Below are 16,342 nucleotides of genomic sequence, written 5' to 3' on the forward strand. Positions count from 1 at the left end.
GAAGTAAATTTGTTGAGTCTCTTAAATATGAGGTGAGGCTGACTACATATTTCTGTAGGTATCTATAGATATATGCTGAAAGATTGGCTGTTGGCGAATTAATCCCTGAGATTATGGGTCTGCCTGGAGGGTTGGCTATAGATTTATGTATTTTGGGGATTGCGTATAATGCGGTTATTTTTGGGTGTTTTAGATAGAGGAAATTGAATTATTTTTCTGTGATGATTCCTTTTGTTTTTTGCTTTTTTCCAAATTATTTTTTAAGAAAATTTGGTAGACTTGTGTGGGGTTACTTTTAATTTTTTTATATGTATTCTCATCTTCTAAAAAGGTGTTCACCACCAAAGGTGTCCTTATATTTCTTTCTGTCCACTATAACGATTCCTCCTCCCTTGTCTGCCGGTTTTATCACTAGGTCATTGTTATTTTCTAATTCTGTTATAAGGGCTTTTTGTTTAAGGGTAAGATTATGGGTAATGTTCTTTTTCTGGTTTATCTTCCAGTACTAGTTTTTCAAAGGTCTCTAGATAGTTACCCTTATCGTGTTTATGATAAAAGTTGTAGCTATTATTCATGTTAGTATGTATTAAACCTTTTTAGTCCTTCAGGAAGGTTATTTGTCCTTCAGTGGTGCCTATAGTATGGCTATTTTCTAGTGGCATTTTCATAAAATGCCTTTTTAAAGTTAAATTTCTTATGAATTTATTTGCATCAATGTAGGTGCTAAATTTATCACATCTTTGAGTAGGGGCAAAGGATAGTTTTTTACTTAGAACTTATATATGTGTTGGTTCTAATTTACAATTGCTGAAGTTGTAGATACCTTGTTTGGTTGTCTACTATCTCACCCTTTTGGTTTGCTGTGGTTGTAGTCTCCATGGGGCCTATTTATTAAAGGTCTTGTGGACCTGATCCGACAGTGCGGATCAGGTCCGCAAGACCTCGCTGAATGCGGAGAGCAATACGCTCTCCGCATTTAACATTGCACCAGCAGCTCACAAGAGCTGCTGGTGCAATGCCACCCTCTGCTGACTCGCGGTCAATGGGCCGCCAGCAGGGAGCTGTCAATCAACCTGATCGTACTCGATCTGGTTGATTTACGGTGATTCCTGTCTGCCTGCTCAGAGCAGGTGGACAGGGTTATGGAGCAGCGGTCTTTAGACTCGCCAGAAACACGGGCCCACAAGCACCGTACAGAGCTTGATAAATGGGCCCCCATGTGTGTTTGTGTTCCTCTTTGCCTTCCTCCTCTACATCCCCTCTTTCTAAATGTCTTCTTTTTCTTCTCTGATTTTGTGGATGCTGGCCTTGTCCTAAAAAATGTTCTTCACTAACGAGGGGTTTAGGTTGGGGCTTTCTGTAACCCCTATGTGGAGGGGAATCGTATGTTTTTTGTTCAGTTCTTGCATAGTGGGAGGGGCATGGGGAGTTATTAAGGATGGAAAACCTATTTTGTAAGTGTGGGTATGTGGAGTATGTCTGTTTTTTAGATGTATTATACTAGTCTCTCTTTTGGCCTTGATATTGGTTTCCAAAGTGTCTATTTTTAAAATTGCTTTTTTAATTCCTATTATGATAATCAACCTTTTGCCATGCTGGTGTGAAACTCTTTCTCATGGGGTTATGTGTGTTATTATATGAGTATCATAACAAAGTTGTATCTTAAAAAAAAAAAATGTATTAAATGCATTCTATATAAACACAAATATAAACATATAAATATAAAAATCACAATTCAAATATTTTCTCAGGTTGGCTAACCAATAGTATAGAATATAGCTATCAAAAACATATAAACTAATGCAAATGTAGTTTGAGCTTATGCATATGCAAGTATATAACTATTTCACAAAATGTTTTCTAAAAATAGAACACAGGTGAATTCATACAGAAGGAAATTCATGCAGAGAATATTTTCTTAAAATTGCACAAGGGTAAATTAATTCAGAAATAAAAAATTGAAAATTGATAAAATCATATGTTCCACAATAATGAAAAACTGAAAGTAGTGCTGGGCGGGAATATTTCCCTGTTTAAGGTGTTAGCGTGTTTTATCCAGTAGAGTCTTAGTATTTCCAAAACGGTATCCAGACTGTCAAGTTAAGTCACAGATCTTAGATCCAAATATTAGTATATTGGTGTGACTCTTAGAGACAAATTTATCAAATGTCTGTCGGACCTGATCCGACAGACATCGCTGAATGCGCTCTCCGTATTCAGCATTGCACCAATTGGCCGCCAGCAGGGGGGTGTCAATCAACCGGATCGTATTTGATCTGGTTGAATTGTGGCAATGTCTGTCCGGACATTGCTTGTGCAATGCCGCCCCCTGCAGATTTGCCGCTAGCAGGGGGTGTCAATCAGCTCGATCGTATAGGATTGGGCGGATTGATGTCCGCAGCCTCAGAGCAGGCGGACCAGTTATGGAGAAGGGATCTTAATACCACTGCTACATAACTGCTGTTGCGGAAACAGGGGCATCAAGCTCCATTCGGAGCTTGATAATTCGGCCCCTATGTCTCAGGCAAAGGGCTTTAACATAGACATACATACATACACATGCCTAAAGATGTATGTATATGTATCTATATATATCTATCTAGATACAGTATATATATATATATATATATATACAGGTAGCCCTCAGTTTACGCTGGGGTTAGGTTCCAAAAGGAATGGTTGTAAATCGAAACCGTTGTAAATTGAAACCCAGTTTATAATGTAAGTCAATGGGAAGTGAGGGAGATAGGTTCCAGGCCCCTATCAAAATTGTCATAAGTAACACCTAATACATTATTTTAAAGCTTGAAATGAAGACTTTAAATGCAAAACAGCATTATAAACCTAATAAAATAATCACACAACACAGAATATATAATTAAACTAAGTTAAATGAACAAAAACATTTGTTAAACAGCATTATAAACCTAATAAAATAATCACACAACACAGACTTCACTTGCATTTTTCTGCAAACAGTTCTTTCTATGCATTCCACTCTGGACTGATTTATAGACAGGAAGATCTTGTTCCTTTGAAATCTGCTCGATAGCTCAGGTCTGGTTAAACTGATTAATTTCAGCTTGCTTGGCTTTGCTGCAACACCAGCAGACAGCTCCACCTACTGGCTATTTTAATAAATGCACTGCTTCTCAATGCTTTTCAATAGTAGTCACATGACTGGAAAAAAGTTTGTCATTCTGAAACAGTGTAAATTGAACCGAGGGCCACCTGTATATATATATATATATATATATATATATATATATATATATATATATATATATATATATATATATATATATATAAATAAATATATATATGTTTGTGTGTGTGTGTACATATGTATTTATGTTTATATATATATGTATTTACAGACATATAAATATATATATATATATATATATATATATATATAAATACATATGTACACAAATATAGACGTGTGTATATATATATATATATATATATAGTGCATTGGAGCCCTTTGCAGTCAAGTAGAGGAAAACATGTAAAAGCATATTTATGCAATATTCATATTAACCCCTTAAAGTCCAGCAAAGTACCCTGTACATTGCTAGTCTTTCTATGGAAGTGCATTTTTTAATAGCGGCGAGACTGCTCTAGTCTAACAAGCCTGCAGAAGGGGGTGGTTTAATACTGTGGTCTTGCCGCTTGAACTATAGCAAGCAGGCAATCCCTTAATGAACAGCGATGTACATTTAAAGGGGAAGTCTACAATATAATTTGTATTGCTTTAAAAGATAGATAATCCCTTTATTGCCCATTCCCCAGATTTGCATAACCAACACAGTTCTATTAATACACTTTTTACCTCTGTGATTACATTGTATCTAAGCATCTTCCGACAGCCCTCTGATCACATGCCTTTTATATTTATTAGTATATTACTGTGTTGTGCTAACTCTTAAATAACTACTCGGGCATGAACACAATGTTATCTATATGGCCCGCATGAACTTAGCAATCTCCTGTTGTGAAAAGCAAATAAAAAAACATGTAATAAGAGGCTGTCTGTAGTGGCTTAGAAACAGACAGAAATTTAGAGGTTTAAATATTATAAAATATATTAGTATATCAATGTTGTTTTTGCAAAGCTGGGGAATGGGTAGTAAAAGTGTTATCTTTCTTTTTAAGCAATAACAATTTTAGTGTAGACTGTCCCTTTAACATCACTATTCATTAACTATTTTTATTGAACTTACTTATTAGCTGATAGTTTATTTTTAATGTACCAGTTGGATCATGTTATGAACAGCTGCCAGTTTTGCATAATTTAAAGCATTTTGCTTTTGGCCTTCAAAAGCTAAAACAGACAAAACCACAACGATAGTCTGTATTGCTCCCCACATATTACTGCAAAAGCAAATACGAAGTAATGGAAATGTCACTGCTGCAAATGGGTTTTTTTTCTAACCTGGTTAGTGCAATCTGACATCATTTTGCTGACAGGTTGGCATTTCATTGGTTGCTTAAATTAAATTTGGGCCAGTGTTTGTGATTGTGATAGAGATTGCTGTCCCTCTAAGTATGTTTATCAGGAAGCAGAAAGCAGCTCTTGAGGGGTAATCTACAGATAGTTTGTTATTATCTTTATGTGTAAACCTCTGGCACATTCAGTCGTGCTATACAGGGTGCAATAAATAAAAATAAGACAGTGATACACAAAATGACGGAGTAGAGGATTTTGTTCCATAGAGAGCTGACATCTAACAGTTAGTTTGTTGGAAAGAAAAGGATGGTTTCTCATAGAAAACAAATGGTTTCTAAAAGGAGATAGATAAAAAGACAGAACAACTGAAGGACAGATAGATAGAATCATGATAGAGGGACGGATAAATGGATAGAGATTTGATAGATAGATGATATATAGATAAAAAGATAGATAGATAGATGATAGACAGATATAGAGTAGATAAAAAAACAGTATATATATATTTAGATAAATAGAAATATAGATTATAGATAGATAGAGAATATAGAAAGATAGACAGAGGATAGACAGGGCCGGATTTACATCTCAGGTGCCTGTAGGCACAAAAATCTGAAAAAAAAGTGAAAAAAAATGAGGATTTTTTTAATTATTATTTAGGACAACTAAAAATAAATATTAGATGTAAAACATTAAAGCCAATACATTAGATCAGCTTATCTTTAATAAAGCTGACTTTCAATTTTAAAATCAATTTGTCCAAAAAAAAGGCAGCAAAAGCAATCTTTTAGAGTAAATAAAAAAAAAATTGCAATACAATTTAAACCACATGCCCTTTTATGGAGATACACAAACTAACACACACACACCTATTATACAATATTTGTTGTAATGGAAGCTACACCAAAAATCAATACACACTTAAAGGGACATTAAACCCCCAAAAAATCTTTCAAGATTCAGATAGAGAATACAATTTTAAACAACATTCCCATTTACTTATTTTATCTAATTTGCTTCATTCTTTAGATATTCTTTGCTGGAGAAATAGCAATGCACAGGGTTGAGCCAATCACATGAGGCATATATGTGCAGCCACTAATCAGCAGCTACTAAGGCTATCTAGATATGCTTTTCAACAAAGGATCTCAAGAGAATGAAGCACATTAGATAATAGTAGAATAAATTGGAAAGTTGTTTTCAATTGTATTCTCTATCTGAACCATGAAAGAATAATTTTGGGTTTATGTCCCTTTAACTTAACTCAAATGGCCATACAATTGAAAACCGTTATCAAAAATGGATGGAAATTGTCAGTGTGATCTATATGCTGTCTTTTGTATTTCCTAAAATTCTTATTATTCATTAAAAAAATATGTTTTTTATTGGAGCAATATCTACAAAACACATTTAAACACTTTCATGGTAAATGAGAAATCACACAACAAATCCTGTGATATGCTATTGATCAACATTAAATATACAGTCTGTTCTGCACAGTCTTCCTTTTTGGGAACTCACTTGAAAAAGTGACCCATACTGCATCAGTAACAAGAAGAACACAATGTAATGAGCAGTAATCATATTGTATTAAATGACCAAGAGAAGTGCAACTGTACATAATGTATATGATCTCATGGCTACCCTGATCTAATGCCAGTACACTATCTGCACTACAACAACAGCAATAATATACTTGTGCACTTACTTGCGTTCTCTGTTGAAGTTGTCACAGAGATTTCTGTCTCCACTGACTGTGTGTGTGCCTGGATCTCATGCTGCAAGCCTTATCTCTTGTTTAAACTTATTAACCTAAACCCAGCCTGTTATCTAGTTAACTCATTATGTGAAATGCTGTGTAAATTGTGCTACAATGAACAATAACATTAGCACACTAGAAGAAAGCTCAGCTACCTCTGTGGAGTGGGACTGGACAGTCTGTGCAGTGACCAACCAGGCTAGCTAGTCCTATCCTGCCTTGCTGCTGCCTGCCGACTGTAGTGAGTGCTGCCAGTCGCCTAACCTAACTACTTCTTGCTGCGGCGCCCTCAGACTCTGGCCTCCCGAGTCCCCAAGCAAGCTCAGCCCGCTGCTGCTTCCCTCTCTCACAGTCTCCTGTCTCACTATTCCCGCGCGTGCAACGAGACAGGGAGCTGGGAGTGGTTGGACTAGGAAGTGATGAGTGAGTGTCAGGGCGACCCGGGAGCGGCAGCCAAGAGGGAGACAGAAGTTTGCAGTGTAGACTGTCACTCAAGTCACATGAGGCCCCTGTTCCTCCAACCCGGCCCCAGCACACCGGATCAATAGCTTGTTTTGCCAGAGCAGCGGCACATTTATTTTACTGAAATAAAATTTGAAAAAATATATACAGTATTTTAAAAAAAAAAAAAAAATACACTGACTCTTGTGGCGCCCCTGCTGCAATGCGCCTGTAGGCACATGCCTACTGTGCCTAATGGCAAATCCGGCCCTGAGGATAGATAAAAGATAGACAAACAGATAATATATATATAAAGACATATAGATGATAGACAGACAATATATATATATATATATATATATATATATACAGAGAGATGATAGATAGACAGACAGATAGACAATATATATAGACAGATAGACAATATATATAAACAGATAGACAATATATATAGACAGATAGACAATATATATATATAGACAGATAGATGATAGACAGACAATATATATATATATATACAGAGAGATGATAGATAGACAGACAGATAGACAATATATATAGACAGATAGACAATATATATAGACAGATAGACAATATATATATATAGACAGATAGATGATAGACAGACAATATATATATATATATATATATATATATACAGAGAGATGATAGATAGACAGACAGATAGACAATATATATAGACAGATAGATGATAGACAGACAATATATATATATATACAGAGAGATGATAGATAGACAGACAGATAGACAATATATATAGACAGATAGACAATATATATAAACAGATAGACAATATATATAGACAGATAGACAATATATGTAGACAGATAGACAATATATATAGACAGATAGACAATATATATATATACACAGATAGATGATAGACAGACAATATATATATATATATATATACAGAGAGATGATAGATAGACAGACAGATAGACAATATATATAGACAGATAGACAATATATATAGACAGATAGACAATATATATAGACAGATAGACAATATATATAGACAGATAGATGATGGACAGACAATATATATAGACAGATAGATGATGGACAGACAATATATATATATATATACAGAGAGATGATAGATAGACAGACAGATAGACAATATATATAGACAGATAGATGATAGATAGACAGACAGATAGACAATATATATAGACAGATAGACAATATATATAGACAGATAGATGATGGACAGACAATATATATAGACAGATAGATGATAGACAGACAATATATATAGACAGATAGATGATAGACAATATATATATATATATATATATATATATACAGAGAGATGATAGATAGACAGACAGATAGACAATATATATAGACAGACAGATGATAGATAGACAATATATAAATATATGCACAGTATATGAAATAGCAAAATATATACAGAGCCGGTTCAACCATGGGACTAAGTGGGTCCAGCACTTGACAAGGGGCAGCACTTCATTGACTGAGTAAGTCACAGTTAGACCCAGACCACTCCTGTTCTGTGTCACTGTGGGTGAAGTCGCAGGCTCCCAGCAGCACAACCTCATCAAGGACACAGAATCAGCGAGGGGTGACATTCAAGATGGGACAAGTGCATCTCTTCCCAAACTTCCTTGCGCAATTGTGTATAAGCATTGTTTGCATGCAGGTAGGCAGGCTAAGTAATGTCAGGGGCCAGGCTAGTAGGTTGATATGCCAATCAGTAATGTTGCTACTAGGGGCACCATTGCATTCTCTGACCCAGGCAGCACAGTTTCTTGAGCTGTCCCTGAATATATATAAAGAAAGATAGATAGAAGACAGACAGGCAGATAGACAGATAGACATATAGATAGATAATATATATATAGATAGATAGAAAGACAGGCAGATAGACAGGTAGATAGACAGACAGACATATAGATAGATAATATATATATAGATAGATAGAAAGACAGGCAGATAGACAGGTAGATATTCTGGGAATCACCTGACTGCGTAGTTTTTGAAGCAGACAGATGGACTCATGAGAGAGGAAGTCCCCCCATTCCACGTGCCCCTTCTTCTCTGGATCCATGAAAGAGAACTGCAGTGTTGCTGACTCCTCAATATCATCGCTCAGCTGCTTTTCCTGTAGCCGTCTGTTTACCAGGTGCTTATAATGCAAGAAGTCATCCAGCGTCAGAGGACAATCTGTATGGTACAAGGGCAAGTAGTGAGGCAACAGCGAGAAGTGACTGCAGAATAGTATCACGTTATTACATTACACTGTCAGTACTAATGCAATACTGTAAGGGCTTTTTGTTATTGATGGTAGTTAAGTTTTCAACTTGAATGGGAGTTTTTTTTTTTTATTTGACTTTAAAGGGACATGAAACCCAAAATGTACTTTCATGATCCTGATAGAGCTTTCCAGTTTATTAAATTTGCTTCGTTCTTTCAATATTCTTGGTTGAAAATCATACCTAGACAGGCTCAGGAGCAGGAATGCACTACTGGGAGCTAGATGTTGAATGATGGCTGTACTTATATACTTGATATTGTTATTGGCTCACTAGTAGCCAGTAGTACATTGCTGCTTCTTTAACAAAAGCAAGAGAATGAAGCAAAATGTGATGATAGAACTAATTTGGAAAGTTGTTGAAAATGTTATGTTCTATCTGATTTATGAATGAATAATGTAGTGATTCATGTCCCTTTAAATGGACATAAAACAAGTTGGGATAGAGACAAAATAATATAATTTGTACTTCAATTACTTTTCCTGCAAATTTATACTGCAGTGCCTCTCCATTAACCCTTTCATTTAAGTTTCCGAATTGTAAAGCTCTAACCCCCCCAACACACACATTTCTTTCTATGGCTGTATCTAAATCTATTGTTGTTTTGGTAGAACGCAAAAATGCATAGGGATTATCTGCTGGAGCTGCCTGGAAGCTGTGAACTCAGTTGAAATACAATACCTGTGCCTAAACACTGATAGGGGGGTGGGGGCAGTTGGATTTGGCTTCTCAAGGCAGCTTAGCTATGTAATTCATTTTGCCTACTTTTGAAAATGATTTTAAAATACTTGCCAGCAATGTTTAAACAATTTTTGATGCAAACTGTTTTTAATTAATTAGCCCTTTTAGGATGTGCACAGATCAGGTATTTGTAGAGCGCCAACAGATTCCGCAGCGCTATAAGCATAGGCGGTATACAAGATAACATTTATAGGGATCAAATTGGTAGAGGGCCCTGCCAAGAGTTGCACTCTTGTAGTCGGCTCTTATGAAGCTATCTACAAACAGCTGGGCTCATAGGCTTACATTCTAAGGGGTTCAAGGGGAAAGCAATGGAGTTAGGAAAGGTTAGTGTAGATTGTATGCATCCCTAAACAGTAGAGTCTTTAGGGAGCGCTTGAAGCTGTTAAAACTAGAGGAGAGTCTTGTGGAGAGAGGCAGAGAGTTCCACAAGATGGGAGCCAGTGTGGAGAAGTCCTGTAAATGGGAGTGTGAGGAGGTAACAAGAGAGGAGGAGAGTAGGAGATCATGAGCGGAGCGAAGGGGTCAAGAGGGAGAGTATCTGGAGACAAGTTCATGTATGACCTTGTATGTCAGAGTGAGAATTTTGTGTTTAATCCTGGAGGCAAGAGGAAGCCAGTGAAGGGATTGGCAGAGGGGTGCGGCAGATGAAGAGCGACGTGCAAGGAAGATGAGCCTGGCAGAGGCATTCATTATGGATTGTAAAGGAGCTATGCGGCAGCTAGGGAGACCAGAGAGGACGGAGTTGCAATAGTCAAGGCAGGAAAGGATGAGAGAGTGGTTTTAAAAAAAAATACAATAAAGTGTTACATATATGTATATACTATCTAATAAAAAGTATTCATATAAATATTATAAGGGTTAAAAAGTATATAATATATGACAGGCTATTTGAATGGAAAGGCCTATAATGTATGTCTATATATATATATATCAGAAGAGAGGCAACAGCACTCCTGAGATAGAACAAAAGCTAGAATAACTTCCGTGCCTGTTCACTTTTATTACAACTCAGGGTGCATACTCTTTTAGCACACAATGCCCCTTCACAGAGAAAAAATATCCTGTAGCATATCAGTCTGACCCTGCCCAATGACAGTCCAGCACCGAAATACCAGGCAATTCTTCTCTGAACAAGGGAAGCAACAACCCCAGACGATCATTTTGGCCTTCTGTGGGCCTCGTCAGTGAGGTGCAGCTGTATCTCTCTAAGGGCATTTCTCTCTCTTTTGATATTTATGCAAATTACTCTTGGGTCTCCCTAAGAGTAATGGGTAAGCCAGACGTGGACCCCGTGCACACTTGCCCTTTGAGAGATACAGCTGCACCTCACTGACGAGGCCCACGGAAGGCTGAAACGATCATCTGGGGTTGTTGTTTCTCTTGTTCAGCGCGGAATTGCCTGGTATTTCGGTGCTGGGCTGTCATTGGGCAGGGTCAGACTGATATGCTACAGGATATTTTTTCTCTGTGAAAGGGCATAGTGTGCTAAAAGAACCTACACCCTGAGTTGTAATAAAAATGAACAGGCACGGAAGTTATTCTAGCTTTTGTTCTATCTCAGGAGTGCTGTTCTCTCCTTTTTATATATATATATATATAATATATATATTTACACATATATACCTATGTATATATACTTTGGAGCCCTTTCCACTCAAAAACAAGAAGAAGAAAAATGAATACATTTTAATAATGTGTTTTACTGTGTATTTACTGTAAATATTTTACATTACAATGTTCTTCACATGAGGGAAAATGTTGTATGTATTTGAAATAGATATTTCTATATATATTTTTATATATATATGAAGATAATTGCATATATATATATATATATATATAGAGAGAGAGAGAGAGAGAGAGAGAGAGAGAGAGAGAGAGAGAGAGAGAGAGAGAGAGAGAGAGAGAGAGAGAGAGAAACAAAACAAAGGGTACGCAATAGAACTGTGCAACACAAATCTAGTATTGGAAGGACCAAGATGCACCTGTTGCATGCCATTTTTTGGAGTTGGCCACTCCATAACAGATTGGGTCCCCATGCACTAGCTCCTAAAGGGATTATTAGAAATTATGATTTGAATTTATTTCTGTAATCAATCATTTTTCTGTGTGTTGTCTTTCATATCTGTATTTAATTGTGTAAGTTGTAAATTTTAAAATGTACCAACAGGGGGAGTTTTCTCCTGAGAAAGATTTTTTCAGAAATGATGTCATGATGAGAGGTATTTATTTTACATGACTAAGGGTATGTAACACGAAACATAGACTTGGTTTGTTTTACCTGATCCTGCAATATAGAATAAAAAGTGAATTCTTTAACTGATGGTAGTACTGTTTTTTTGCGGACTTTTCATCTATATTTTAAGGTATGCAGTAATCTTTTGGTGTGCACAACTCTTTTGCTATGGTGCAGGATTTAATCAAGGACTGAGCAAATCTATCTATTTACTACTAGACTAGAGGGAACACCTTATGAATCATCACTAGACTAGAGAGGCAGACTTAACTAATCATCATTAAACGTAAAGGAAGGCCTAACTAATCATCACTAGACTAGACTGCAGGTCTGTCTAATCACCACTAGACTGATTAGCAAAGCTATCTATTTACCACTAGACTAGAGGGGATACCTAATGAATCATCACTAGACTAGAGAGGCAGGCCTAACTAATCATCAGTAGACTAGAGAGGCAGGCCTAACTAATCATCACTAGACTAATTAGCAATGCTATCTATTTACCACTAGACTAGAGGGGATACCTAATGAATCATCACTAGACTAGACAGGCAGACCTAACTAAGCATCACTAGACTGATTAGCAAAGCTATCTATTTACCACTAGACTAGAGGGGATACCTAATGAATCATCACTAGACTAGAGAGACAGGCATAACTAATCATCACTACTCTAGACAGCAGGTCTGTTTAATCACCACTAGACTGATAAGCAAAGCTATCTATTTCCACTAAACTAGAGGGGATACCTAACGAATCATCACTAGACTGATTAGCAAAGCTATCTATTTACCACTAGACTAGAGGGGATACCTAATGAATCATCACTAGACTAGAGAGGCAGGCCTAACTAATCATCAGTAGACTAGAGAGGCAGTCCTAACTAATCATCACTAGACTAATTAGCAATGCTATCTATTTACCACTAGACTAGAGGGGATACCTAATGAATCATCACTAGACTAGACAGGCAGACCTAACTAATCATCACTAGACTGATTAGCAAAGCTATCTATTTACCACTAGACTAGAGGGGATACCTAATGAATCATCACTGGACTAGAGAGACAGGCCTAACTAATCATCACTAGCCTAGACAGCAGGTCTGTTTAATCACCACTAGACTGATAAGCAAAGCTATCTATTTCCACTAAACTAGAGGGGATACCTAATGAATCATCACTAGACTAGAGAGGCAGGACTAAGTAATCATCACTAAACGTAAAGGAAAGCCTAACTAATCATCACTAGACTAGAGAGGCAGGCCTAAGTAATCATCATTAAACGTAAAGGAAAGCCTAACTAATCATCACTAGACTAGACTGCAGGTCGGTCTAATCACCACTAGACTAGAGGAAACATTGCCAAGAAGCAGTCCTACCTAATGATCATTATACTTGTGTGCAGGACTAAATAATCACCACTATACTGAATGGGCAGATTTATCTAATCACCACTAGAATTGAGATCAGGCCACAGGTGTCCAGTTTATACACATATTATATGTTTTCTTTTATTTGAAGGCCTTAAAGTGAATGTCAACTTTCATTATAAAGTGCCCGGTTTTTAAAAAACTATTTAAAACAGGGGCCCTTTCATTCATGAAAGTTTGCATTGCATCGGATTTTACAAAAACTTACCTTCTTCCCCTGAAACACCGGATCTCTGATCCCACGCCTGCAGCTCCTCTGTACTTTGTCAGCAATGATGAAACCAGCTCTCTCCAATCACGGCTGCCCCCCCAGGAGCGTTCATCTGGTGAGGCCATGCTGTGATTGGAGGAAGCCAGTTTCATCATTGCTGTGTTAGTACAGCAGGGGGGGGGTCGATTGGCGATCCGGTGTTTCAGGAGAAGAAGGTAAGTATTTGTAAAATGCAGTGCAATGTAAACTTTCATGAATGAAAGTGCTCCTGTTTTTAATAGTTTTTTTAAAAGACGGACACTTTATCATGAAAGTTGACATTCACTTTAAGTAATTTTTTTAAATATTGATTTATACACATTTATGGTTTAAAAGTACACTAGAGAGTTGCATTGTTGTATTAGGTCGGATATACTTTTGCTAGAGAAACCTGTCAAATAACTTTAAAATGTAGACTTATGCAACCAACACAAAATGGGATGGGTGTGGTTTTAGGTTTTTGCTGCATAATAATCTTCTGCCCCATTGGAGCCAAATATTTATATAATATCCTTTTTTTCTTATAATCTTGTTTATTCTTCCATCTTACACTTTGAAAGTTTTTATTGATGAAAAATGGCCGTCAAAGTGAAAGAGAATGATAAAAAAGGCATCTGGTTTCTTTCATTTCTGTGTAAACTTTACGCCCCTTAAAACTAAACCATTTAAAATCTTGCAAAACATTTTTTTAAACTGACGATCTCCACACAATTGCTATTATATATATATATATATATATATATATACTTAAAACAAAATGTCCTGGCTTTTCACAGGGTACCATAGAAAATCTGTTTTATGTGTTATTTTGATTACTATAGATTGACATTCTTGTCATGTTCAGCATAATTTAAAAAAGTGAATTAAAGTTTTCTTTCATTTTTAGAGACAACAAAATATATTTTATACTTTTTTTGTCTTTTACTATTCAGGGATGAGGTCCTTGCAGAGTTTTCCAGAATTTACTGCACAATGATTAAAATGCCCTCCTATAGTATTTCTTTCAGGAGGTATATTGATGACATTGATGAAATTAGTGACATAAATGTCACAAGTGAGTGCCGTCTTCAGTACTTGTACTTCAGGGCCCATTTATCAAAGCATCAATCTAGGAGCATTCGCTGAAGTCAATACGCTCGCCAGACATCGCTGCCTCAAATCTACATACGACCCCCTTATTTATTAAAAAGTCTGTCAAAAACACACGCGTCAAGTACGGAACAATGAACATCGGACTGTTGATAAATAAGAGTCATCGATGTTGCGGATATTCTGTTTTTTTTCCATTTTATTTATACCATTTCATTACTGTCCATGAACAAGCACATTTGTCTAAAGCTAATCTTTTATTTTTCATCTGTTAATGTCCAAAAAATAGCTAGATTTATACCTTAACAAACTATAATATCTCATAGATAGTTATTTTCTATGTATTTTTTATACAAAAAAGCTGATATATGATATTTTCACATAAATGAATGTGTATTTGTATTTCTAGAAGTCATAATATGCCTATCTCATGTTTTTTTCTTTTTTTAAATGGTTATTAATGATTATTAATGCTAAAATGTGTACATATCTTTTGCACATACATATATATATATATATATATATATATATATATATATATTTTATGTGTGTTATGTCAAATCTTTTGCAAACATATTTACATATTTGGTTCTAAACAATTATACCACTATATGTATATAGTGTAAATATATTATTATTCTGAGCAAGAATAATTGTGAATATAACATGTAATCAGGGTATCATAGGTATTTATTTGCAATCAAAGGATATTTTAAGAGCTGGGCCAGTTTTCTCTCTGCACCTGTGTAACCCCTCCTGATTGCAGTCTTGTTTTAAACACCACCCCTACACAGGTGTTATAAAATGGACTGGCATATAAGATGACATTTCTTAATGAAAATTATATTTAAGAGAAGAAAGAAGAACACAGATTTTAATTGCTGCTGTATCTGAATCGTGACAGTTTAATGTTAGGTGGACTATCCCTTTGAGCTATCAGCTTAAGATTATATTGAATCAAACATTATTCGACTTTTAAAATACTTGTTTAAAATATTACACTGTGTGTCCTAATGTCATCATCAATATTTAACTTTAATACTAGGGATGGGCGAATGTTTCTGAAAACTCGAAATTTTAAACAAATTTTGATACATTCGTTCATTCAAATCGAATTTCAAATGTTTATATAACATTCTAACATTCTATTTTCGAATTTTTGTTTTAACATTTTTCAATAACATTCGAAAATATTTGTTAGAATAATAGAATGTTTAGCTATGTATTTTATATCACATTCAATTTTGAAATGTAATATTGAAATTGGACTGTGACATTCGATATTGGTATGTGACATTCAAATTCAAAATAGTATATCTAGTCTACAACTGTGTTTTATAAATGTAATATTCAAATTTGAATGCTACATTCAAATTCAAAATAGTATTTCTAGTCTTATACTGTGTTTTGTAAATGTAATATTCGAATTTGAATGCCACATTCAAATTCAAAATAGTATTTCTAGTCTAATACTGTGTTTTCTAAATGTAATATTCGAATTTGAATGTCACATTCAAATTTGAAATAGTATTTCTAGTCTACATCTATGTTGTATAAATGTAATATTCAAATTCAAATGTCATATTCAAATTTGAATGTTGCATTCAAATACAAAATAGTATTTCTAGTCTACAACTG

At 35.5% G+C, this 16,342-nt stretch overlaps 1 protein-coding gene across 3 annotated transcripts in view; it reads right to left on the reverse strand.

The window, feature by feature from the left end:
- PHF24 (PHD finger protein 24) overlaps positions 1 to 16,342 on the reverse strand; it is a 520,975-nt gene that overhangs the window by 68,210 nt on the left and 436,423 nt on the right. For all 3 annotated transcript variants that reach the window (XM_053700990.1, XM_053700988.1, XM_053700989.1), the window contains exon 5: positions 8,662 to 8,864. In XM_053700990.1, coding sequence (XP_053556965.1) covers positions 8,662 to 8,864 — 203 coding nt within the window. The remainder of the gene's footprint in view (positions 1 to 8,661; positions 8,865 to 16,342) is intronic.

This window comes from Bombina bombina, chromosome 2, assembly GCF_027579735.1.
Source record: "Bombina bombina isolate aBomBom1 chromosome 2, aBomBom1.pri, whole genome shotgun sequence".
NCBI lineage: Eukaryota > Metazoa > Chordata > Amphibia > Anura > Bombinatoridae > Bombina > Bombina bombina.